Source organism: Arabidopsis lyrata (assembly GCF_000004255.2).
Source record: "Arabidopsis lyrata subsp. lyrata unplaced genomic scaffold ARALYscaffold_7, whole genome shotgun sequence".
NCBI classification, from domain to species: domain Eukaryota; kingdom Viridiplantae; phylum Streptophyta; class Magnoliopsida; order Brassicales; family Brassicaceae; genus Arabidopsis; species Arabidopsis lyrata.
The window spans coordinates 22737446-22762602 of record NW_003302549.1 but is presented as its reverse complement, the minus strand read 5'-3'; the positions used below and the strand labels follow the sequence as shown (position 1 = coordinate 22762602).

The 25157-nt window shown below is 34.1% G+C and overlaps 5 protein-coding genes across 6 annotated transcripts; 4 read left to right on the top strand and 1 right to left on the bottom strand.

The window, feature by feature from the left end:
* Window positions 1-227: 227 nt before the first annotated feature.
* LOC110226283 lies at window positions 228-2653 on the top strand. The gene is made up of 2 exons (XM_021017347.1): window positions 228-1208; window positions 2092-2653. Exons 1-2 carry the CDS (start codon window positions 443-445, stop codon window positions 2427-2429), a joined length of 1104 nt encoding a protein of 367 aa, XP_020873006.1. The 5' UTR covers window positions 228-442; the 3' UTR covers window positions 2430-2653.
* An 8443-nt stretch (window positions 2654-11096) lies between these two features.
* LOC9306807 (pentatricopeptide repeat-containing protein At5g39980, chloroplastic) lies at window positions 11097-13295 on the top strand. Its single transcript, XM_002870691.2, has one exon. The coding sequence runs from the start codon at window positions 11097-11099 to the stop codon at window positions 13137-13139; it is 2043 nt and encodes a 680-aa protein (XP_002870737.1). The 3' UTR covers window positions 13140-13295.
* A 311-nt stretch (window positions 13296-13606) lies between these two features.
* LOC9306806 (beta-glucuronosyltransferase GlcAT14A) lies at window positions 13607-16131 on the top strand. Of its 2 annotated transcripts, XM_021017291.1 has the most exons (5): window positions 13608-14249; window positions 14436-14503; window positions 14606-14681; window positions 14764-14879; window positions 15349-16131. In XM_021017291.1, the coding sequence occupies exons 1-5, from the start codon at window positions 13873-13875 to the stop codon at window positions 15861-15863; spliced, it is 1152 nt and encodes a 383-aa protein (XP_020872950.1). In that variant the 5' UTR covers window positions 13608-13872; the 3' UTR covers window positions 15864-16131. The 2 variants fall into 2 exon arrangements, with proteins under 2 accessions (XP_020872949.1, XP_020872950.1); XM_021017290.1 differs by having other exon boundaries at window positions 13607-14503.
* A 3877-nt stretch (window positions 16132-20008) lies between these two features.
* On the top strand, window positions 20009-21900 carry LOC9306805 (transcription factor MYB105). The gene is made up of 5 exons (XM_002870689.2): window positions 20009-20035; window positions 20800-20947; window positions 21041-21289; window positions 21366-21491; window positions 21896-21900. Exons 1-5 carry the CDS (start codon window positions 20009-20011, stop codon window positions 21898-21900), a joined length of 555 nt encoding a protein of 184 aa, XP_002870735.2.
* Window positions 21901-22736: 836 nt separating this feature from the next.
* LOC110226570 (defensin-like protein 75) lies at window positions 22737-23281 on the bottom strand. The gene is made up of 2 exons (XM_021018517.1): window positions 23058-23281; window positions 22737-22936 (listed from the first exon to the last, which is right to left on the bottom strand). Exons 1-2 carry the CDS (start codon window positions 23122-23124, stop codon window positions 22737-22739), a joined length of 267 nt encoding a protein of 88 aa, XP_020874176.1. The 5' UTR covers window positions 23125-23281.
* Window positions 23282-25157: the final 1876 nt, after the last annotated feature.

Below are 25157 nucleotides of genomic sequence, written 5' to 3'. Positions count from 1 at the left end.
ACACCTCTATCCGTTTGCTGTTGTTTACTACACATTTTTTTTTGTTTAAGCAAAACCAATACAAAATATGAAAATAATTTGAGAAAAAATGATCTTAGACGAGAACTCCCTGGAATTGCTGACTGTAGGGCTCAAGAAACCAGAGAAAAAGAAACTCCAGTATTACAACCATTTCAATTATGTAAACCGATTAGCTTTTGTTAAATCGAAAAATTTAACCGATGTCTGAAATTTTTGTCGCATACTTGTCTGAACGACCCAAATTACGAATAAAAATATATTTTTCCTTTTCTCAATATCCTAAACCCTAAACCCCACAAATGAAATATCTGACAAGAACTTGGTGATCAAGGCCTTATTACCAATTCTTCAATTAGGGTTTTTTCCTCTCTCTCTCTCCATCTCCCTTAAAATCTATCTTTTCGATTAACAATTTCGGTTCATGATGTCTATGCTTCTGAGCCGGCTCCGCCTTGGGTCAGCGAGAAGATTCTCTCTTCTTCTTCTCTCTAATGGGTTCTCATCTTCCATGCTGCAAACCCCTCCTTGTTCCATCCTAAGCGCTGATCCTTGTGGAGAGGGTCTAGGGAAACTCGTGACTATGAGTTTGATGACGAAGAATGGTTCTGATACTGATAGTTGCTTCACTTTTTCGGATAAGAAGGTGCCTTTGGAGTTGATAAGAGGAAGTGATGGAATGGTAACGATAGGGGCATCTCATGGCTGGGTGGCTACTTTGACGAAGGACGACGGGATTCTGCGTCTCCAAGATGATCTAAACCCGGTTGCATCAGATGTAAACCCGAAACGCATCCCGCTGCCTCCTCTTGTAACTCTGCATGGTTGCCAAACCGACATCATAACAAACGTGTCAATGTCCTCATCTTCTCCCGAGGATGAAGACTGTGTTGTGGCTGTCAAGTTTTTGGGACCTCAACTCAGCTTTTGCAGACCCGCTCAAAGCAACTCCCAGTGGACCAACGTGAGAATCGATAACCCCTGTTTCTTCTCCTCCCGAGTCATGTTTTCCAAGGGCATGTTTCGCATTCCCGGATCTGGTGGGCACCTCATTGGATCATGGGATCTCAACCACCACACACCCAAGTTTCAGGAGTTGCATTTTCAAAACCTTCCCGAGCTGACCAAGACCCAACGAGAGCTTCTAGATTTGTGTTTTACGAGCCAACACTTGGTGGAGTCGCCAGCTGGTGAGGCCTTGTGGGTTAGATTAAAGATCTGAGTTTAAAGTTATACTCTTGATGCTTTATAGTTGAAGTGGGTTCTTAAGTTTCTGTATGTATCATCTTATGGCCTTGTGTGTTGAATCAGCTGAATATTGTTCTGTTTTATAGATGATGATAATATCCCATTGATACATAAAAGTTTACTCATTTTTTTCAGGTTTTTACATGGTATGGTGCTACTATTGAAATCGATGGTATCACAGAAAATGAATACATGTCATGTGAGGTAAGGTTTTGGTTTCACCCATTCTTAGTTCATATAATTTATTATTATTGTTTACTAAAAATTTCTTTGTTATAGACACCTATGGTGAACTATCTTGAAGTGCACAACTCTCTATTAGTACCATCGGGGCATCTCATGGCTGGGTGGCTACTTTGACGAAGGACGACGGGATTCTGCGTCTCCAAGATGATCTAAACCCGGTTGCATCAGATGTAAACCCGAAACGCATCCCGCTGCCTCCTCTTGTAACTCTGCATGGTTGCCAAACCGACATCATAACAAACGTGTCAATGTCCTCATCTTCTCCCGAGGATGAAGACTGTGTTGTGGCTGTCAAGTTCTTGGGACCTCAACTCAGCTTTTGCAGACCCGCTCAAAGCAACTCCCAGTGGACCAACGTGAGAATCGAAAACCCATGTTTCTCCTCCTCCCGAGTCATGTTTTCCAAGGGCATGTTTCGCATTCCCGGATCTGGTGGGCACCTCATTGGATCATGGGATCTCAACCACCACACACCCAAGTTCCAGGAGTTGCATTTTCAAAACCTTCCCGAGCTGACCAAGATCAAACGAGAGCTTTTGCGTTCATGCTACAGGAGCCAACACTTGGTGGAGTCACCAGCAGGTGAGACTTTCTTGGTTAAGCAGTACAGGAAGACTGATGCGGAGACCATCAATGGTATAGCCAAATTGAAGACAGAAGCTTTAATGGTGTTCATGGTGAATGAATACGGAAGCGCTGTTTACACCCAAGACATTGGAGATCTCTGCATTTTCCTCTCAAAGTCTGAACCTTTCGCTGTCTCTGCTACCTCCTTTCCAGGCTTGTATTCTAACTACGTTGTCATCAGGGATTTCGATGAAATCGTATATTCCAGGCTGACTGGTTTCCCCCTGATTTGGAGGAGTACCAGAAACCCGTCCCCTTACTATATTCCGCCTCAAAATATAGACAAGTAATTTGGAATCGAGTGAGAGTCGACTTTCTTGCTTTTAGTTAGAACCCGTCCCCTTACGATATTCCTCGAAATCAAATTTCAGTTAGTTCAAATTTCATATACTCTCAGTCTCTCATAATCTTTCATGTGTAAGTTATATCAAAATAATCCAAAAACTTCTTTAGAAACTGTACACACGTTTAAGGTCTACAAATTTTGTATCGATAGATTTACCTTAGATTGGTTTGTGAGTTTTAGCAATTGACAGGAGAAGCTCTTCTGTTGTGGAAAGTGTTGCAAGTGGAGCCAGTGCCATGATTGATTCTGCAGAAGAAAGAAGATAGTCAATTGGAAGATAAAGTCAAAAATATAGCTTTTCGTTATATTGGTCTAGTGAAGCGGGAAAATAATGTGATAGACTTGTCTAGTGATGTTAACTTGGGCATGGAACCCCAATTTATTAAATGAATATGTACAAAAAAAATTAATCCATTTAAATCTATTTAGGGAAAAATGTTAAATAGGGTTAAATGGGTTATCCCAATTAAACCCATTTATTAAATAGGGTTTCATACAAATAAATGGGTATCCATTTAAACTCATTTATGTTTCATTTTATATTAGTTATTTTTATTAAAAATATTAATATCTTAATAACTAAAATAAAAGACCAAAATATTAAATATTTTTAAAACTAATATTCTATTTAAATTCAATTTTTGATTTAAATTCAAGTCACTTGTTGAACATAACCGGAATTGGTGATGGTTGTGACGGCGGAATGTGTCAAGTCCGAGACTAAGTCAATAAAAGTCAAGTTGGATCTTCTATCAAGGAGTTGAGGAGGCCTTGTGGCCGTGTTGTGATGTCTTCACTTCAAATTTTTACAGAAACTGAGGAAATTCACAAGATACAATATGTCATGTGTGTTTTTAGATCATTGGTCGAATCTCCATAGAGCTCACACACCAAAACCGATTTAAATGAAATTCGAAGCTTTCAAATTCTTACCATTAATTTTTCCCATTAAACTACTCAGTTTTTAAACTAAATTATTAGCCTGGATGTTTTCTCTGATACGAGAGGAAAGGAAGAGACCATCTTTCAATTATAACTTAGCCCTCTAGTATGTATGATGCGAAAACTGTTATAAGTTTTCTTTCCTTTTTTCACCCGACGTTGCTCGATTAGCAGTTTTAGACTTTTAGTCAGAGTGTACATGAATCTATTAATTTGGACTTATGTGTTTTTACTTTTTAGTGAATTTGGTCAAAAGTCAACACTCAGGTTAGTCTGATGTATTTTTTACAGAATTTGATCATAATTCAATTGAATTTCAAGATTTGGTCTTCTTTATTTTCTTAAAAAAGATTTGTGACTTTGTTTGTAAGAATTTGGATAACAAATTTAACACAATTTATTGAGTTTCTTTTTATGATTCAATCTTTATCATTTATTGGTCTTCAATTGCATGTGATCTTCATCACCCGCTTCTCATTTAAAGTGTATATCTTGCAAAAACTTTTACGAATAGAAAAGACTTGAGCTATCAGAATCATACAAGCACCATAGGGAATTATGTATCTAGTTAGTCTTCCTTGCTTAATATTTGGCATTTTCTAGTTAGATTTTCATAGATCATACGATCCTTTTACCCAAAACGTTCTATACATTTGGGTGAATACTCCAATTGAATTTGGGAAAATTGTAAAAGAAAAAATCCTAAACTGTCTAAAAAATACCAAAAACTAATTCCCTAACTTTACTTAGGATAAAATAATTTGTGTTGTGAACTGTGTCTTTCATTAATAGTATAAGGGATATATATACAAGGATAATAGCAGGATACGGAGAATAAGGTAAAACCCTAATGGGCCATGGGCCGGTTATGGAGTCCATCCATATGGTTTATAACACTCCCCCTTGGAAGACATAACCGTGCCCGATACTAAATCGGGATCTCTATAATGCGCTGGGGAATGTTGCCTCATTAAAACCTTACCAGGAAAACCCAGTGGGACAAAACCATGGTGAAGGAAAAAGAGTACAACACGCATTACTCCCCCTGATTTGAGCATCACTGTAGATCCTTAAGTCCGCGCATCCCGATCTGATGAATGAGCTTCCGGAACGTTGAAGTCGGAAATGATTTGGTGAATAGGTCGGCTGAATTCTCACTTGACCGGATCTGTTGAACTTTGACCTGACCGTCCTTCTGTAATTCATGAGTGAATAAGAGCTTTGGCAAAATGTGCTTTGTCCGGTCTCTCTTAGTGTAGCCGTCCTTGAGTTGAGCAATACATGCTGTGTTGTCTTCAAATATGATGGTCTTTGATGTAGTAGTAGATGCGCCTTAAGGAAGGCTGCCTACGTACCCTTGGAAGGGATCAAGCCACACATAGTTCCTATTCATTGACCATGCCATAATTTGATCTTATGAATAACCTGCATCAGCAAATCAAACTAAACCAAAGCAAACTGAAACTTCCTTGGTTAGATCAGTATAGAATATACCTAAGTAAACAACTCAGGAAGAATAAACTTTAAAATTTAACCAAACCTTCCTTTAAACCTTTCCAGTGCCTTTGGGTTGATCATGAACTAAATTTAGACAGGAGACTCACGGCAAAACAAATGTTTGGTCTAGTGTGTCTAGCCAAATTCATTAGAACTCCTATGGCACTTAGGTATGGCATTTCCGGACTGAATGGATCACTATCCAATCTGAGGCTTCTCACCACCATTGGGCCTGGTCAATGGGCGGGCCTGGTCCTTATTAAATCTCCTTGAGTACTCTTTCAGTGTATGCCATTTGATGCACAAGGATTCCATTATTCACGTACTCAAGTTGTAATCCCAAACAGAACTTAATTATTGCCTAGGTCTTTCATTTCAGATTCTTTCTTTAGATATACTCAACTGTTTGGTCGATTACCCAGAGGTTTAAATCATTCATATACACTGCTATGATTACAAATCCTTTGTTTGCAAACCTCTTGATAAAAATACATGGACTGATCAGATCGTTTTTATAGCCTTCTCTGATGAGATATTCGCTTAACCGGTTATACCACATACGTCCGCTTTGTTTCAGTCCATATAAGGATTTGTCCAGCCTTATGCAGTGCTGTTCTCGAGAATCTTTCTTATCTTTGAGCTCAATACCCTCTGGTAATCTCATATATTATCCAGTGGACTTATATAAATATGCAGGCATTACATCCATTAGCCGCAAATCTTTCTCTTTTATATAGCCAGACTTAGCATGGATTTAAATGTCTTAGCATCCACCACAGGGGAGTATATCTCCTCTATTTCTGGTCTTTGTGTGAATCCTTGTGCGACAAGCCGTGTCTGATATATCACGCTTTCACTATGTTTATTTCACACTATCACAAAGACTCATTTGTCCCACTGGCTTTACATTGAATGGTGTCCTTTGTATTGGACCAAACACATTCTTCTTCTTAATGATTCTTAGCTCCACGTTTTATGGTCTTGTACCATTTTAATCAATCAGGTCTTTGAGTGCACTCTAGTATAGACGTGGGCTCCTGATCCTCATTCATTTCAGTTGCTACCTTGTGGTGGTGCTATGGATAAATAGGTGACACACCCAAATGTCTTTAGATGGAAAACGTCTGGCTCACGACCCGTTAGCAATTGGGATGGGGAATATATATGCTCACTAGATGGCCGAATGCGTATTAGTTCAGCAGCGTGTAAAACTACATGTCCCCAAGCTGAGACCGGAAGCTGCGACCTCATGAGTAATTGTCGAGCAATTAGTTGAATTCGTTTAATGAGGGATTCAGCTAATCCGTTCTGTGTATGGACATGTGCCACAGGATGTTTCACACTTACCCCCATGGCCATACAATAGTCATTAAATGCTTGGGAAGTGAATTCACCAGCATTATCTAAACGTATGGTCTTAAGAGGAAAATCTGGAAAATGGGCTCGCAATCTGATGATTTGGGCCAATAACCTAACAAACGCTTGGTTCCTAGAAGACAATAGGCAAACATGCGACCAGCGGGTCGATGCATCGATTAAAACCATGAAGTACCGAAATGTTCCACAAGGTGGATGGATCGGACCACATATGTCTCCTTGAATTCGTTCCAGAAAATGTAAGGTCTCTTTAGACACTTTGACTGGTGAAGGTCGAGTGATAAGCTTCCCTTGTGAACAGGCTATGCACGTGTGGTGCTTAGGGAAAACTCGTTTTTCTTTAAGGGTGTGCCCTTTAGAACTTTGAATTAATTTACGCATCATATTCGAACCGGGCTAGCCAAGCCGGTCATGCCATTAGTGAATCTCTCAGTAAACCCTTTTGTTTACTTTATTAGCCTTGATCATATTGACCTTGGCATAGTAAAGATCTATGAAGCGGGTATAGTCTCTAAGACCTTCTCATGGTCTTGGATGTTCTTAGTAATATATGGGAATCCTTTGTTCCCTTCACACTTAGTTTCAATGTGGAAACCATTCAAACACATTTCTTTGAAACTCAACAAGCCCCTTTGAGCTGGGTGAATATGAAGCATCTGAGGATGCGTGCCCTTGGGCCTGCCATGGGCCTGCCCTTAGCCTTCACTAAATTTAGCTATACCCGCAATTTGGCTAATGAACCATGTCTTTAGATATTTCGTTTATTAAATTCTCATAATGATGAACTAAATGAGCTTCTAGATTCTTTTCAAACTCTCTTGATAGAGATCAACGAGATGCTTAGGTGTCATGCACGTCTTAGTCCAATGGTTTCCCCATTCCTCATCAGTGGCAAACAAGTTTATTTGAGTGTTGTGGTTTGGGTATACCGCGGCCTCTACCTCGATTACGACCAAAGTCGGGTCGGCGGCCTTAACCATATGAATGGTTTCCTTGATCATATAAATTATAATTGCCACTTCTACCACGTCCATTCTATTTACCATGACTGTGGCCATGATACTTATCTCTTTGGACGTGGTTAGACTCTTTAGTCTCTTTAGGCTCTTTAGGCTCTTCAACCCAATGGGCTTCTGATAATGGGGTAGGACCATGAGGTCTCATTTCACTATTTATAACTCATTGTTTTGCTCAGCAAGTAGCAAAACAAGAGTTTAGACTTGCATATGTGGTAAAAACCTTTTTCACGATATTGTTGCTGAGGCAATATATTGTTTGTGTGAAAGGTCGAGAATGCTTTCTCTAGCAAGTCATTCTCAGTAACTTCCTCACCACGGAATCTCAGTATTGACACTATTTTAAATAGTGCTGAGTTATACTCATTCATGGGTTTGAATTCCTGAAATCTGAGATTCTTTCGATCGAATCGGGCTTTTGGGTAATAGCACCGTTCTTTGGTGGTTATATTGATTTTTTTTTTTTTTTTTTTTTTTTTCAACTCTGTCCTGAGGTCCAGAGGATTCTTAATAGTGAGGTACTGATTTTAAGACTCTCATTGAGGTGATGGCGTATGTTAGTTATCGCCTTATATCTTTCTCTTCTAGTGACATTGTTTGCTTCTACAATAGATTCACCAAGCCCTTTTTCCTTTAGGACAATCTCAGTGTCCAAAGCCCATTTTAAATAATTGTCACCAGAGGCATTGAGGGCCGTGTATTCATAATAGTTGATTTCTGATATCTATAATATATAGAGTTAAATGAGAACTCATGTAATCGGTTAGACCAAGTCATGCGGTATTTAAGACAGAGCCATGCTTGTCTTCAGCAAGTGTTTTCTAAACAATCATGTTATATATATATGGATGAAATCAACCCTAGAAGATTGATCTAGTATGCAGCAACCAAACAATCGGATCATACTAGATTAGGATATTAGGATTTCGCGGTTAAGTTTTAGGGTTTTAGCATCCGCGATTTATAGTACTAGGGTTTTTGCTAGGGTTTCGGTTTTATGTATGGAACTTTCTATTTATGGAAACTTTCCTTATATGGAAACTTTCTATTTCTCATCTAGAAAGAAATCCTAAACAAACGTGTACTTTAGGGTTTTGGAATATTTCCTTATGAAGGGGTTTCCTATTTTGGTAACTTTCCATTTTGGGAAACTTGCTATTTTACGAAACTTTCTATTTCTGGAAACTTTCCATATATGGAACTTTCTATTTATGGGAAAGTTGATCTTAAACCGTGATTAAGGGTTTATTAAACCGGTTTAACCTAGGATTTAGGATTTCGGTTTACTTTCGGTTTAACCTAGGGTTTATATTAAAACATTTAATCTATCATGCCATTAAACATCTTTCCATTCACTAACTTCTCAAGTAATTCTCTAAACAAAAATCATAAATCAAATCATATGTGCCAATTTTCATGCAAATTTTATCTTATCAAACTTTAATTGGATCATGTATATAAAGCAAAATAAGTAAATAGCACTTATCTTAATTGGAGAACTGAAACAGAGACCCGAGATCTGATACGGAGATTGGAAACAGTTATGTCTCTTAGCTGGTTGGGACCTCCTACAAAATCTCAATATATATAATCCTGATTCCTGAGAAACTCAAAATTTTGCTCATGGAAACATGGCTATTACATTAGTAAAAAGAAAAAAAAAATAGGGTTTCTGTAATATACTGCATAAAACAGTTCAGAATCAATAACATATAATCCGTGCATAAATCGTACAAAAATATAGACATGATTGATAATAAATAATCCATGCAAAATTTGTGCAAATCTACAAACATAATTGACAACAGATAATCTGTGCAAAATTCGTGCAGAAAATAAGACAAAATTGATAACATATAATCCGTGCAAAACTACAGACAGAATTGACAATAGATAATATGTGCAAAATTCGTGCAGAAATACAGACAAAATTGATAACATATAATCCGTGCAAAATTCGTACAAAACTACAGACATAATAGATAACAGATCATCTGTGCAAAGTTCGTGCAGAAATGTAGACAGGATTGATAACAGATAATCCGTGCAAAATTCGTGCAGAAACAAATATGAACAGAAAACTTATCTCGATAGAGTTTAGAATTTTGTTTGCAGAGACGGCTAGGGTTTTGGTTTTGGGTTTTGTGAGAGAGATTTAGGGTTTCGGGATTTTTAATTTTTCAGGGTGAGAGACTATCGTGCTGATAACGTGTTGTGAACTGTGTCTTTCATTAATAGTATAAGGGATATATATACAAAGATAATAGCAGGATACAGAGAATAAGGTAAAACCCTAATGGGCCATGGGCCGGTTATGGAGTCTATCCATATGGTTTATAACAATTTGCTAATTTTTATTGATTTTTCATTTTAGTCATCAATTTTTTTGTTGATTTTCTATTTTAATCGCTAACTTTTGTTGAGTTTACCAAATAAGTCACATCGTTAAGTTGACTAACTGAACAAATAAACGGAGTTTTAATTTTACATTATTCATACAAAAGAATCCCATAGTTTGAATTTTCTTTCAAGTTTCGTGCCTCATTAAGGGTCCGAATGGTGAACACAAAAAAGGCGTTTTTCTAATTTTTTCCAAAAAAAACGCAGTGTACTCACCAATCACACTTTTTCTGACAGATTTGCGTTTTAAAAAAAAAAAAAAGGAGGAATTTGCGGTTTTGTCCAACGGGTAATACAGTGGACCGCTGTTAGAAATAAAAAGAAGGCTTTACCCAGCGGTTTTATCAAAAACCGCACCTAACAAAATAATACATTTTTTTTTTGTTTTTTTTTTTAACACAAACATTGCTTTTGTGTTTGATGAGAAATGCCTTAGGTAACTTTATTAACTTGTGAGTCAAAGTCAGAAGGTATAACATCAATAATACGAATGAAAAATAAAACACACACTCTCATCGTGATTATGACAATTATTTTTTTTAAGTTATAAAATTATTATGAAAGTCATTCTCCTTCTTTTTGTTTGGTAGGAAAAAATATTCTCCTTCTCTAATACACCCTCTGTTCCAAAATATAGAATTTTTGGGCTAAAAGCACGCTTATTAAGGAAAATTTTAATACAAAATAACTCATTAATTAAACACATTAAATAGAAGGGATAATCAAGAATGTTAAGAGACACATTAAATTGTGTTTTTTTTTTCAGCAAATTAAATTGAAAGCTTTTAAATTTATGATTAAAAATTTTTAATTTATTCTACCAAAAAGAAACTGAATGTTTAATTTATGTGAATGTTTAATTTATGATTATACTAATATATATATATATATATATAAATGTTTAATTACCAAAGAAAATATATTTATATATATATATATATATATATATATATATAAATGTTTAATTTATAATTATATTAATATCATTAATATACTTTTAAAAATTATTTAACTATAATCTGTATTCCGCACCGCGTTTTTTTTTACCAATCAAACATTATGCTATACCGCTTATTTCTAAAAACCGCATTTATTCCGCATACCGCACGTCCCACAGTTGAACCGTACCGCACTATAATACCGCACTTCTCCCGTACCGCAAAACGCAGTTACCATTCGGACCCTAAATCCAATGCTCTTTGTCTTCTTCATAATCAAATCTACATGTTTAATTAATTAGTCTCAAAACTCAAAAGTCAATGTTGTCAACAGTACGGTCGTTGCCGGAAAAAAACGAAAACTAAACGGTGTCGTTTATTTAGAACTATATAATATATAATGTCTCTTCTTTTTGAAGAATTGTAAAATCCTTTTGTAAGATGTATATAGACATTGCTTCATCTTCTTCTCTTTCTCTTCCATTTTTACCCTTAATCAGACCTCATATTTACACTTGCATACCCTTCTCCACCATTCCTGAAGCTAGACAACGCAATCTCATCTTCAAAGTCTCTGCTTCTTCTTCATCATCATCACCATCCACACAAACCAAAAAGGTATGGAGAAAACAACCGGAGAAGAATACGACGTCGTCGTTTCAGGCGTTAAGGAAACATCGGAGGTATCAAAGATCTGCTTTTCTCGATCACAACGTCGACATGGACGAGCTTTTAGCTTCAATTCACCAGACCCAGAACGAAAAAGAGCTTTTTTCTTTGCTTTCAACTTACAAAGACAGACAATTGTCTATACGGTTCATGGTTTCGCTTCTTTCTCGAGAAAATGATTGGCAGAGATCATTAGCATTGCTCGATTGGGTTCATGAAGAAGCTAAATACACACCTTCTGTGTTCGCCTACAATGTAGTTCTTCGAAATGTGTTGAGAGCTAAGCAATTTGGTATTGCACACGGACTGTTCGACGAAATGCGTCAGAGAGCTCTTGCGCCTGATAGGTATACTTATTCGACGCTAATTACTTCGTTTGGGAAAGAGGGTATGTTTGATTCGGCTTTGTCTTGGCTTCAAAAGATGGAGCAAGACCGTGTTTCTGGTGACCTTGTTTTGTATAGCAACCTCATTGAGCTTTCTAGGAGGCTGTGTGATTACTCAAAGGCTATTTCGATTTTCTCGAGGTTGAAGAGGTCTGGTATTACGCCTGATCTTGTTGCGTATAATTCGATGATTAATGTTTATGGGAAGGCCAAATTGTTCAAAGAGGCGCGAGTGCTTATAAAGGAGATGAATGAAGCTGGTGTCTCACCAAACACAGTTAGTTACTCCACTCTTTTGAGTGTTTATGTAGAGAACCATAAGTTTCTAGAAGCTTTATCGGTTTTCGCAGAGATGAAAGAGGTGAATTGTCCGTTGGATCTCACTACTTGCAATATAATGATCGATGTTTATGGTCAGCTTGACATGGTTAAAGAAGCTGATAGGTTGTTTTGGAGTTTGAGGAAAATGGATATCGAACCTAATGTTGTTAGCTACAATACTATCCTTCGTGTTTACGGCGAGGCTGAGCTTTTCGGTGAAGCAATTCATCTTTTCAGGTTGATGCAGAGGAAAGACATTGAACAGAACGTTGTTACTTACAATACGATGATTAAGATCTATGGGAAAACTATGGAGCACGAAAAGGCTACGAATCTTGTTCAAGAGATGCAGAGCCGAGGAATTGAACCTAACGCCATAACCTACTCAACTATTATATCAATATGGGGGAAAGCTGGGAAATTGGACCGAGCTGCGACACTGTTTCAGAAGCTTAGGAGCTCGGGTGTGGAAATCGATCAAGTCCTGTATCAAACCATGATTGTGGCATATGAAAGAGTTGGTCTAATGGGTCATGCTAAACGTCTGCTTCATGAGTTAAAGCTCCCGGATAATATCCCTCGGGAAACCGCTATCACCATTCTGGCTAAAGCCGGGAGTACTGAAGAGGCGACATGGGTTTTTCGTCAAGCTTTTGAATCCGGAGAGGTAAAAGACATATCAGTATTTGGCTGTATGATCAATCTTTACTCAAGAAACCAAAGGTACGTAAATGTCATCGAAGTGTTTGAGAAAATGAGAACCGCTGGTTACTTTCCGGATTCGAATGCGATAGCTATGGTGTTGAACGCGTATGGGAAACAAAGAGAGTTTGAAAAAGCAGATACGGTTTACAGAGAAATGCAAGAGGAAGGATGTGTTTTCCCTGATGAAGTTCATTTCCAAATGCTGAGTTTATACTCATCGAAGAAAGATTTTGAGATGGTTGAATCGTTGTTTGAGAGATTGGAATCTGATCCTAATGTCAATAGCAAGGAGTTGCATTTGGTTGTGGCGGCTTTGTATGAGAGAGCAGATAAACTAAACGATGCTTCAAGAGTCATGAATCGAATGAGAGAACGAGGAATCTTAAAGCCGTTTTCTGGATGAATAATGTCATATAATTCTTCATGTGCTTGAGTAAACATTTTATGTTCACACTCTCTCATTAAAATAACAAGTGTAGTGCATAATTTGGGGATTTGTGATAACTGATATTATTGTGTATGTTTGCAAAACATTCAAAATAATGCTATTTTAAAATAAGCCTAAATCTGAAACCAACATTTACTCTAATAGAAATTCAGATAATAATTTTAAAATAACAGAATGTACGTTTTGCAACCCAATATCAAATTGTCTGAAATGGACAAGCCTAAAATGAACAACACTCTCTAAATTAGTTAGACACTGGTTACTTTATCTATTTGTGTGATTGTGTCTAATGAATAAAGTCCTTCGTTGACTTATATGTTCCAAGTTTATGGGCTTTTTAGTGGCCCATCACATCGATTCCAGAATTTTTTTTTTTTTTTTTTTTTTTTTTAATTTCATACCTACTAAGATCTGATCTGATTTTAATGCTCTTGACCAATAATAATCTTTCTCTTTTCGTTATTTCCATATCTGTTTCTTCAGTTCCTTCTTCAATCTCTTCTCTTTTACTAACGTTATTTCTTCAATCTCATTGATCAAGAAACAAAAACCCTAATCGCAAAAATCTCAAATTTCTTCCAAAAGTTTCAGTTTTTAAAAATGTGTTTTCTTCTTTTGTAACGTATTGACAAAAAACAGTGAAGAAAAATGTGTCAAACTTTGAATTGACCATTTTTTTTGAGATTCGATGAAGAAATTGAGAAGCTATTACTCAAATGTGAGACATCATCAGAATCATCATCATCATCATCATCATAACAATGTTGTTTCTTCAGAGAGGAAATGGATTATATTCCCTCTTTTGATTGGTTCAATCTTCGCTTTGTTCTTACTCTTCCTCACAACAACCCTAACTTCACCAACCGGAATCCGATTTCTCCCTTTTACCCGACCCGTTTTGTTAACCGGATCTGGTTCATCAGCTTTCGTTGAATCCAAGATCAAACCTCAACCAATCTCATCACTCCCATCGCCACCGCGTTTTGCTTACTTGATTTCTGGATCCGCCGGTGACGGGAAATCTCTCCGGCGAACTCTTTTGGCTCTTTATCATCCGAATAATCGGTATGTTGTTCATTTAGATAGAGAATCTTCCAAGGAAGAGAGAGAGGAGCTTCATGGATATATCAAAAACTCGTCTTTGTTTCGAAGGTTTATGAATGTTCATATGATTGAGAAAGCTAATCTTGTTACGTATCGTGGACCTACCATGGTTGCGAATACACTTCACGCCGCGGCGATTTTGCTTAGAGAAGGAGCTGATTGGGATTGGTTTATTAATCTTAGCTCTTCAGATTATCCTTTGGTGACTCAAGATGGTGAGGTTTCTGAGGAATTGTTTGATAAAGATTGAAACTTTTAGTTATGAATTATTATTTCTTCATTAAAGATTTGACCTTTTTGTTGGTTTTGTGTATCAGATTTGTTGCATATCTTTTCGCATTTGCCGAGGGATTTGAACTTCATTGATCATACTAGTAACATTGGATGGAAAGCGTAAGAAATGTTTTAGAGTTTTTGTTTTCTGTATCTTTTGTTTTCGTATAGTAGAAGGAACTCAGACTTTGTTTTTTTTCAGATCACAAAGAGCAAAACCGGTAATTATAGATCCTGGACTGTATTTGAACAAGAAATCTGATGTTTTTTGGGTTACGCAAAGGCGAAGCATCCCTACAGCATTCAAGCTTTTCACAGGTGCTTGATCCCTCTAAAACCTACTCAGTTTGTTAGACTATAATCATATCTGAGCAAGTCCTTAGACTTGATTGAACCTCTTTGTGTTGCGTAGCTCTTTAGTTTTTGGAGTAATATTTGCTATGATTTGATTCATATATAGTTGGATGAAACACTGACTCATCATACTTAGATTGCTAGGCAAATCTTTATAATCTCTGAGCAATTCACAGACTTGATTTGATTTGATTTACATGTTTAGTTCGGTCGGTGCTTCTCAGATTTGCTCCATTTCTCATTGGTTGAACAACGTGGAATCAATATGCTTAGGTTGCTAGGATAAACTTTCATCTTATTCAGAACCTTTGCTGAGCTCTGCTCATGAATCATAATACTATTATTGCGTGTTGCTTTTGATTGTTGTCAGAATCTGTTAGCCATTGTTTCGATTTCAGATTCTCTTTAACTTACATGTGATTCTTGGAAACAGGCTCTGCTTGGATGGCGTTATCTCGGCCATTCATCGACTACTGTATTTGGGGTTGGGATAATCTACCTCGTACAGTCTTAATGTATTACTCGAATTTTCTCTCTTCTCCAGAAGGATATTTTCACACTGTTCTCTGCAACGCTGAGGAATTCAGAAACACAACAGTAAATAGCGACCTGCACTTCATATCGTGGGACAATCCGCCTAAGCAGCATCCACACCATCTCACTCATGCAGACATGACTAAAATGATAGACAGCAATGCCCCGTTTGCAAGAAAATTCAGAAGAGAAGATCCTGTCCTTGATAAGATAGATGATGACCTCCTTAACAGAGGTCCTGGGATGGCTACACCTGGTGGTTGGTGCATTGGAAGCTATGAGAATGGGAGTGATCCTTGTGCTGTTATTGGTGAGACTGATGTTATCAGGCCTGGTCCAGGCGCTAGACGGCTCGAAAATCTGGTAACTTCGTTATTATCCACTGAGAATTTCCGATCAAAACAGTGCAAGTGATCTGAATATCTAGAGAACGACATCAAAGAGATTGAATGTAGCAGCCTTGATTATTGGGATTAGATGTGATTTAGGATCTTATAGCATCCCTCTTTTACTTAGTCAAGATTATAAGTGAACAATTAGGCTATGGCTGTGAGAAGTATATGTCGTGTTGCTACCACACAACTTGCCTTAAGGTATTGTTGTACTTGTCACATTCTCATAGAATGTTCCCTTTGTGAAATTTTTGTACTCTGTTTTTTAAGTTGCATCTTCTTACTTTTTAGTTTGTCTTTTTAAGTTCATCACACAAAATTGAACTAAAATATATAATATATAAAATTGAACTAAAACACGGATTTACGTTTTTGGCGGAAAAATTACGGATTTACGTTTTTGGCGGAAAAATTATACATTCTCGTTTTTGGTTAAAAATTATAAAAAAATTTGGCGGGAAATCACGGATTTACGTTTTTGGCGGAAAAATTTTATATTCTCATTTTTGGTTAAAAATTATAAAAAATTTTGGCGGGAAAATCACGGATTTACGTTTTTGGCGGGAAAATTTTATATTCTCATTTTTGGTTAAAAATTATAAAAAATTTTGGCGGGAAAATCACAGATTTACGTTTTTGGCGGGAAAATCATGGATTTACTTTTTTGGCGGGAAAATTACATATTTTCGTTTTTGGTCAAAAAGTATAAAATTTTTTGGCGGGAAAATCACGGATTTACGTTTTTGGCGAGAAAACTGCGGATTTACTTTTTTGGCGAGAAAATCACGAATTTATATTTTGTGGGAAAATTGTGTATTCATATTTTTGGCGGGAAAATTAAAGACTATTCAATCGGTTTAGAATTTTTGGTTAGACTCAAATTGAAATCGGTTTAGAGATTTGAATTGGTTTGATTCAATTTAACAAAAATTGATGTGTTAAATGGGTAAACCATTAAAACCATTGACCCATTTCAACCCAACTCATTTGATCCATCAACCCATTTGACTCAATAACTCATTTGATCCATCAACTCATTTGAGTCAAAATTTTCAACTCATTATGGTTCATGGCTTGAGTTGAGTTGGATTGACCCATGAATCTTGTCCCATTTTGACACCCTTATATACTAGATTATGGTCCGTCCTATGGCACCGATTAATGTAACTTGTAAGAAGATGCAACTTAAAACCGGGATTTGAGTGTCAATACAATGGACTCTGCATTGGTTGCTTTTAAGGTATAAAAACCCTAATCTAATTATATAGGTAAATTGTTATGCATACATTAATTTGTTTTGTTTTATAGTGCTTTACTACTTTTGTTAATATGATTTCTTTTGCTCTATAATGAAATGGACTCAATTTATTTTCTGATATTTGGATCTATATCCAAAAAACAACTGTCCATATAAAAAATTTGTTTGCTCATCTATGAAAAAATAGCTTTATATAATAATAATATAAAATTAAATTATAGAATTTTTAATATATGTTTTTTCAAAATGATTTTCATAAACCTTTAGAACAGATTTATCATAGTCATTCTAATAAATAAATCAATTTTCAAAATATTTTTATTTTAATAAATAAATCAATTCTATAAATATTTTTATTTTAATAAATAAATCAATTCTATAAATATGTTTATTCTAATAAATATATAATATACTAGATTATGATCCCTTTTAAATTCCATATTGTAACTTTATATTTTAAAAATACGGTAGGGGATGTTATTTTAATAGAAAAATATTATGTCTTATTTTTGTTAAATATTCATTTTAGTTATATTACTTTTTGTTGAATTGTACTTGATTTTGTTAAGGGAGACTCACAAAAATGCCCATTTTTCAATACCCCTTTTCAAAAATGCCCTCTTTGGCTGTCTATTTTTTAAAATACCCCTTTTTATGTACAAAATGACTAAATTACCCTTCTTTTAATAAAAGATATCACAAATATATAAGGAAATATAACAAAATTAGGTCCACAAAATACAAAATATTTTTTGGCGGGAAAAGTGATCCCGCAATATTTCCCGCCAAAACACTTGTAAAAACTTGTAAAACCTTTAAAATACCTTGTAAAATTTTGTTTCCGGGAAAAGTGATTCCGCAATTTTTTTGGCGTTAAATTTTTGGCGGGAAAAATTTACAAGGTATTTTAAAGGTTTTTTACAGGGTATTTATAAGGTTTTACAATGTATTTTAAAAGGTTTTACAACGTATTTATAAGGTATTTATAAGATATTATAAGATTTTACAAGCTATTTTATAAGGTTTTACAAGTTATAAGGTTTTACAAGTTTTTTATAAGGTATTTACAAGTTATAAATACTTTATAAAACCTTATAAGTACCTTGTAAAACCTTTTAAAATACATTGTAAAACTTTACAAAACACTTGTAAATACTCCGTAAAACCTTTAAAATACCTTGTAAATTTTTCCCGCCAAAAAAATTTCGCCAAAAAAATTGCGGAATCACTTTTCCCGCAAAAAAAAATTTTTGGCGGAAAAATTTTACAAGGTATTTTAAAGGTTTTTACAAGTGTTTTGGCGGGAAAATTGCGGGATCACTTTTCCCGCCAAAAAATATTTTGTATTTTGTGGACCTAATTTTCTTTCAAATAACGGTAAAATGTCATTAAAATTTAAAAGAGGGTAAACTTAAAAATGGACTATCAAAGGGGGCATTTTTGAAAAGGGGTATTGAAAAAGGGGCATTTTTAACAATTTCTCTTTTGTTAATCTATCTTAATAGAGGACTTTATAATTTTTAATTTTGTTTTTAAGTTTTGATAAGTTTTATTTTTTTAATAGTTATAAGTTGATTATACAATTGCAAATAATGGTTACAATTGAATTTATGTCGTTATGCAATAGTTATAAATATATGGGACAAATGATAAAGTTTTATAATCGAATTTGCAAACATTTATAGGTATCAAAACTTATTTAAACTATCTCACCGTATGATCTTAACACGTTCTATTTAACCTGCCATCTTTCCTAAATCATATCTAGGCCTGGACGTTAGGATATTCGGGTCGGGTTCGGATCGGGTTTTTCGGATTTAGAAAACTAAGACCCGTTCGGGTATTTTGCAACTTCGGGTTCGGGTCGGGTTTGGATCGGATATTTCGGGTTCGGATTCGGGTTTATCCGAAGTATCCAAATATTAGAAATTTTGTATCCGATTCTATGCAAAGTATTGAAAAATACTCAAAAAATCTATAAATCTCAAGTATTTTATACCCGAATCTAGCCCAAAGTAGCTAAAACACCCGAAAATATCTTAACATCTGAATAATTTAGGCACTTAGGTTATTACAAATATAAATATTACTAATATATTATAACTATGTACTTATATTTTGGGTATGTTCGGGTACTTGTTCTGGTTGGGGTTCGGGTCGGGTTCGGGTTCGGGTGTTCGGGTTGTGAAGTTTAGAACCCGTTCGGGTATTTTAAAACTTCGGGTTCGGGTTTGGGTCAGATTTTTCAGGTCGGGTTCGGTTCGGTTCTTCGGGTTCGGGTATTATGCCCAGACCTAATCATTTCATTTAATTTAACATATTGATTATGAATTTTGAAAAAAAAAAACAAAATTACTGATACAAATGACGATTGACTTTTTTTCTTAACACTGAAATTCTATATCTATAATAAATTCATAAATATGAAAAAAAATTATATTTTATAGGAAATCTTGTTTATATGTACAAAATATAATTTCATTATATAGATACAAGTTTAATTCTGAAAATACCGTTTCATGATCTAAATCATTTTCAATTTTCAAATTCTGTAATAAATTGTATAATTTTAATATAAACTTGAAAACAACTTAAAATTAAGTATATTAACTTAAATTGAAACCATAGTCAAACAAATATATTTTTCAACACCTCCTCTTTAACATTTTACCAAAAAAATGAGTCAAAATAATATTGAACCTTTATCACTAACATGTTATGGTAGAGAGTTAAAATACATACCTATTATTACAGTCAAAATTTTTAAAGCATTTATCACTATTATTGTATGGTAGAAGGTTAAATGAAAACTATATATATGTTAGTCGTTTTCATCAGTTATTGTATAAGATTTGTGGCACCGCATTTTCTAGTTAACTTACTAAAACCGGGATTTGAGTGTCAATACAATGGAGTCTGCATTGGTTGCTTTTAAGGTATAAAAACCCTAATCTAATTATATAGGTAAATTGTATAGGTAAATATTTATGCATACATTTATTTGTTTTGTTTTATAGTGCTTTAATCTAATTAAAATAATTATAATATAGATTTGTGATTTATTTTTAATATACTTTTACAACTTTTGTTAATATGATCTCTTTTGAACTATAACGAAATGGACTCAATTTATTTTTAGGATATCTAGATCTATATCCAGAAAACAACTATCCATAAAAAATGTGTACGCTGCATCCATGAAAAATAACTTAAAATAATAATATAAAAATAAATTATAATTTATTTTTTCAAAATGATGTTCATAAATATTTTAGAACAAATTTATCATAGTTATTCTAATAAATAAATCAATTTTAAAAATATTTTTTTGAATTGATATTTTGAGGTATTTTTTATATAAAAAGTTAAATTTGGATGGATCCACATATCTGGGTCTTTAAATTAAAATACTTTGATCCGCATCCAAGAATACACATACTTATTTTTTTAGAGCAGATCAAAATAAATCTTCGACTGGAAATTAGATCCCTAGTATTTTTTTTTACAAGCATTATGTATGATATCAATATCTTTGACTTACTATAAACCTAAAAAGATATGTGTACTTTTTTGTTAAATTCATTCTCCTAGGATTTCCTTTTTTAGAAGAAATTAACCATCACCCGAATATCACACACCAACAAATATATGTTGTTTTTATGTATATGGATTTGAGATTTTGATACTTCACATTTTGTAGAGACCATCAAATGAGGTTCAAGAAGAAATCAATTCACTATTGAGCAGACGTTGGACACTTTCAGAGGATTTGAAACTAAAAGAGCTTGTGGCTGTGTCTGGTCCTCGAAAATGGACGCAAATTGGAAAGCAAATGCAAGGAAGAACAGGTTATAAATGTGCTTTTGTTTTGCTTGTGGTTTTTTTTTTTTTTTTCTTTCCGAAAGTTGAATCTTTTTTTTTTTCGTTTTTGTGCGTTGAAGGTAAGACTTGTAGATCAAGGTGGTTTAACCATTTGGATCCAAGGATTAGGAATGATGCTTTTAGTGACGAGGAAGAAAAATTGCTAATCAAAGCTTACAATGAATGGGGTTGCCAATGGTCTAGGATTGCTAGGCTTTTTCGTGGAAGAACAGACAGACAAATGCAGAAACTATGGCGCAAGGTCATGAAAAAATTGAAGAAGACATCAACTTCTATTCATGAGCTAATTGCCAATGACAAAAGAGAAGGTGAGAGAAATTAACATTCAATATTTTTCTTTGTTTGTGTATCTTTAAACTAACGACCTTATAGATTCTGTTTTAGGGTTTTTACGTGATGAAAGTAGAAAGATGCCACAAGAGGAAACCACTCACCTCGAAGCTAATAAGTATCTCAAAGAAACCAGGCAATACTTAGCTCATCAGCGTCACTTTTATAACATCCCTACAGGTTACTTGCCAATGTCCACACCACATGTCTCCATCTCTCAACCATCATCATCATCATTACCATCAAAACCCGAAGATGCCTTCACACCGCATGCCTCCATCTCTCAACCATCATCATCATCATTACCATCAAAACCCAAAGATGCCTTCACACCGCATGTCTCCATCTCTCAACCATCATCGTCATCATCATTACCATCAAAATCCGAAGAGGCAAAGGCCAATGTGCTCGTGAAGTATATAGATTTTCTTGGGGTAGGAGATTCTTAAAAGAAAAAGAAGAAACTAATATAGAACTTCTTGATTGTAACCTTATTACATATGATGTGGAATCTGTAAAACATCAACATAAGATTGTATTTTTACAAGCAAATAAAACTCAATCTTTATTTTCCGAATTTCCAGGTTAGAAGATTAAAAATATAGGTCTATGGTAAATCACTGAGCTTCACTATAAAACTGAACTTGTAAGAACTAAGAAAGATAAATATATTATACTCATGTATTATTCTAACTAAAAAGCTATAAATCAGTTCACTATTTAAAGATAGATATTTTATATGTATTATTCTACCTTCAATTGTAGACGAGCAGCTTTACGATACATGGATCATCAAGTTCATTTATACTTTCCAAATTATTCCATGAGATATTTAGCGTAGTATAGTAATCAGATAGACATAGATCCTTAACTAAGACCTTATACCTCTTAAGTCAGATTCAAAGTCATTGGCAATTTTTTCATACGAAAACGACCATATAAATCATGCCCGAGATCACAACATTATTCAAACGCAAGATGCTACGATAAACTTAAAAGTGATACTGAGTTTAACATGCCAAGTCTTTAGCATACTATTACGTATAGACCATAGACGGAATTTGAGATCTGGGGTCCCATGTGTTAAGGGTGAAACTGTTCATCATGAACATGATGCAAATGAAACAGTCTACCATGAATCATAATCATTGTGTTAATAAAGAATTGCCCTTTTATGTTATTCTAGATTACAATGTAATCTAGATTAAAATCTGATATTACAATGTAATGGGTTCTTCTCAAATGAGTAAGAGCACCAAGAGTAAACATTATGAGACAGATTTGTAACATAGCGTATTTGGTGAAACAAGAAAAATAGTATCTTATAACATTTTGAAAATAATTTCTTACATTTACAATTCAAAAAAAAAAATTTCTTACATTTGAAATGCTTATTTAATGATCATACAAATTAAACTGTATAAATCACTTTAATATATAATTCAATTGAACAGTTTCTTCAAAGATTTGCTTCTTTGTTGGAACGCAGCAACAAAACTTCTTGGTTCCAAAAGATTGACATAACCAGGTACTGTAACCTTGTGGCTTGCACAACTGCTCACATTTGACAGTGTCAATGCACGGACCATTACAGAAAAGATCTTGATTAATTGCACTTGCTTGTTATGCAAAATAAGAAAAATTAGTTAGAGAGAAATATAATGTGGAAAATGAAATAATATATAACATAGCTTAGAAGTGTTTAGAAAACTTGAAAAAAAGTGAAATTGAGAAAGCTTGTTTAACCTGTAATAACCAACAACAAAATTATTGTAATGGTAGTAACAACAACTAAAGATTTGATCTTGTTCATGTTTTTTTCTATTTTTCTTTGTTTCTGAAGTATTATTTTGTTTTTATAACGTGTTATTTTCTTATGTTTTGTGTTAATGAATTTAGTTGAGAACTAATAGGTCTTTATATATGTAATTCGTAATATAAATTCCTAACGAAAATATAACGGATATGTACTAACCCAACTTATTTATCTTGATTTTTTTTAACTAGAAATGAACTTTTGAAAATTTGACTAGAGATTTATTACCAAAATCTATTAAAAGCGGCATGACTATACCTAAAATCTAATTTGGCATCATGTAAATTTGGTAGAAAAATGATCCGAATTTGTATTATGGTTCTTGCGTATTTGTATGTTTGTATAACGTGTTACTTTTAATGTTTTCTGTTAATGACTTTTGTTGAGAGGTAATGAACTCCTACCCAAAATAAATAGGACATATATACGTTGAACCAATTTATTCTTTTTAAATTTTTGACTATAAATGAATTCTTGAAATTTGACCAAATATTTATTATCTAGTAAGTTTGGTAGGAAATTAATTTTAGACAATACATCTAAAAATCTAATCTGGCATCAAGTATTTTGGTAGAAATGATTCGAATGATACAAGTCTTTGACTATTTGTATTAGGCCTGGGCAGATGGGTAACCCGTTCGGGTTCGGATAAAACTCCTTCGGGTTCGGGTTGAATGGGTAATGAATTTATAGTCCATTCGGGTATTCCTATGGTTTCGGTTCCGGTCCGGTTCGGGTATTGTCGGGTTCGGATCGGTTTGGGTAATACCCGAAGTTTAAAATCACTTTACATACTCAAATGATCAAATAAAGAGAATAGAACATCAAACATGACATTTAAATACTAAATCCAATCCAAAATAACAAAGATGACTATTTCACTCTTAAGTGTTAAGAGTAGATTCTAATTATCTATATACATATATAAACATATGTGTATTGCATATATATAAGTATATATATAAGTATATAACTATATAAGCCTATATATCTAATTATCTATATACATATATAAACTCAAACGTCAAAAGTCACAAAACCTAAAACCTATGACATACATATAAGTATATAACTATATAAGACTATATATCTAATTATCTATATACATATATAAACATATGTATTTCTTCGGGTTTGTGGGTACCCTAAATGGGTAACGGGTAATCCCCGACCTGACCCGATACCCACGGGTAATTCAATATTCTACCCAATGAGATAATTTTTTAATACCCTAACCCGCCCAACCCGATTTTTTCGGTCCGGGTATCGGGTCCGGATTTTTTGCCCATGCCTAATTTGTATGGAACAAATATTAAAACACTAAACGAAGAAAATGTATAGTAAATAACTACATAAACTTAATATCTAGATTTGCAATTCCATATTAAAAGCAATTATTTTTTTAGAAATGAAAAATATAGGTATTCAAATAAATATAGAATTAATTATTTTTTCCAACTATAGAATTAATTTTAAAAACATAGAGATATTCAAATTTTATACTTCATCTTTTAAACATGGTGGTCATGGATCATAAAGTATAGAATTAGTCAACAATTTATATATAGAGAAGTAGAAATAAATCAATAACTGACTTTCTTAAATATACACAAAACTAAAGAACATATACGTGAAATGTGTACATATAATATATGGATGTTTACCTTTTAGATTTTATCAATATATTCTGAATTTTTTTGGTTATGAAGTAAATATTTTTCTATGAAAAATAAAAATATATGTATGCAATTTTATATATCATTGTTAAGTAACACAATAAATACACACCCAGATAAAAAATAGAATTAATCAATAATTCAAAACGTATAGATATCCAAATTTTATGCTTCATCTTTTAGTAAACAAATTATTTAGATATACACCCAAATACAGTATAAAATTAGTTAATAGTTTAAAGATCCGTATACGGTATATATATAAATGAGATCTCTCGACTTGTTTCTCGATCTTTTAAATCAAGGCAATATGCTCTTTTGTTCAAAAAATCTCTAACTTTTTTTTGGCGAGTA

Bases quoted from the DNA above. Each gene is read 5' to 3' on its own strand.
- LOC110226283 (XM_021017347.1), top strand. From the start codon at position 443: ATGATGTCTATGCTTCTGAGCCGGCTCCGCCTTGGGTCAGCGAGAAGA. The intron at 1,209-2,091 runs GTGAGGCCTTGT...TGGAGTCACCAG, and splicing joins CTTGGTGGAGTCGCCAGCTG to CAGGTGAGACTTTCTTGGTT.
- LOC9306807 (XM_002870691.2), top strand. From the start codon at position 11,097: ATGTATATAGACATTGCTTCATCTTCTTCTCTTTCTCTTCCATTTTTA.
- LOC9306806 (XM_021017290.1), top strand. From the start codon at position 13,873: ATGAAGAAATTGAGAAGCTATTACTCAAATGTGAGACATCATCAGAAT. The intron at 14,504-14,605 runs GTGAGGTTTCTG...TTTGTGTATCAG, and splicing joins TCCTTTGGTGACTCAAGATG to ATTTGTTGCATATCTTTTCG. The intron at 14,682-14,763 runs GTAAGAAATGTT...GTTTTTTTTCAG, and splicing joins AGTAACATTGGATGGAAAGC to ATCACAAAGAGCAAAACCGG.
- LOC9306805 (XM_002870689.2), top strand. From the start codon at position 20,009: ATGGAGTCTGCATTGGTTGCTTTTAAG. The intron at 20,948-21,040 runs GTTATAAATGTG...TGTGCGTTGAAG, and splicing joins GCAAATGCAAGGAAGAACAG to GTAAGACTTGTAGATCAAGG. The intron at 21,290-21,365 runs GTGAGAGAAATT...ATTCTGTTTTAG, and splicing joins TGCCAATGACAAAAGAGAAG to GGTTTTTACGTGATGAAAGT.
- LOC110226570 (XM_021018517.1), bottom strand. From the start codon at position 23,124: ATGAACAAGATCAAATCTTTAGTTGTTGTTACTACCATTACAATAATT. The intron at 22,937-23,057 runs GTTAAACAAGCT...CTTATTTTGCAT, and splicing joins TTTGTTGTTGGTTATTACAG to AACAAGCAAGTGCAATTAAT.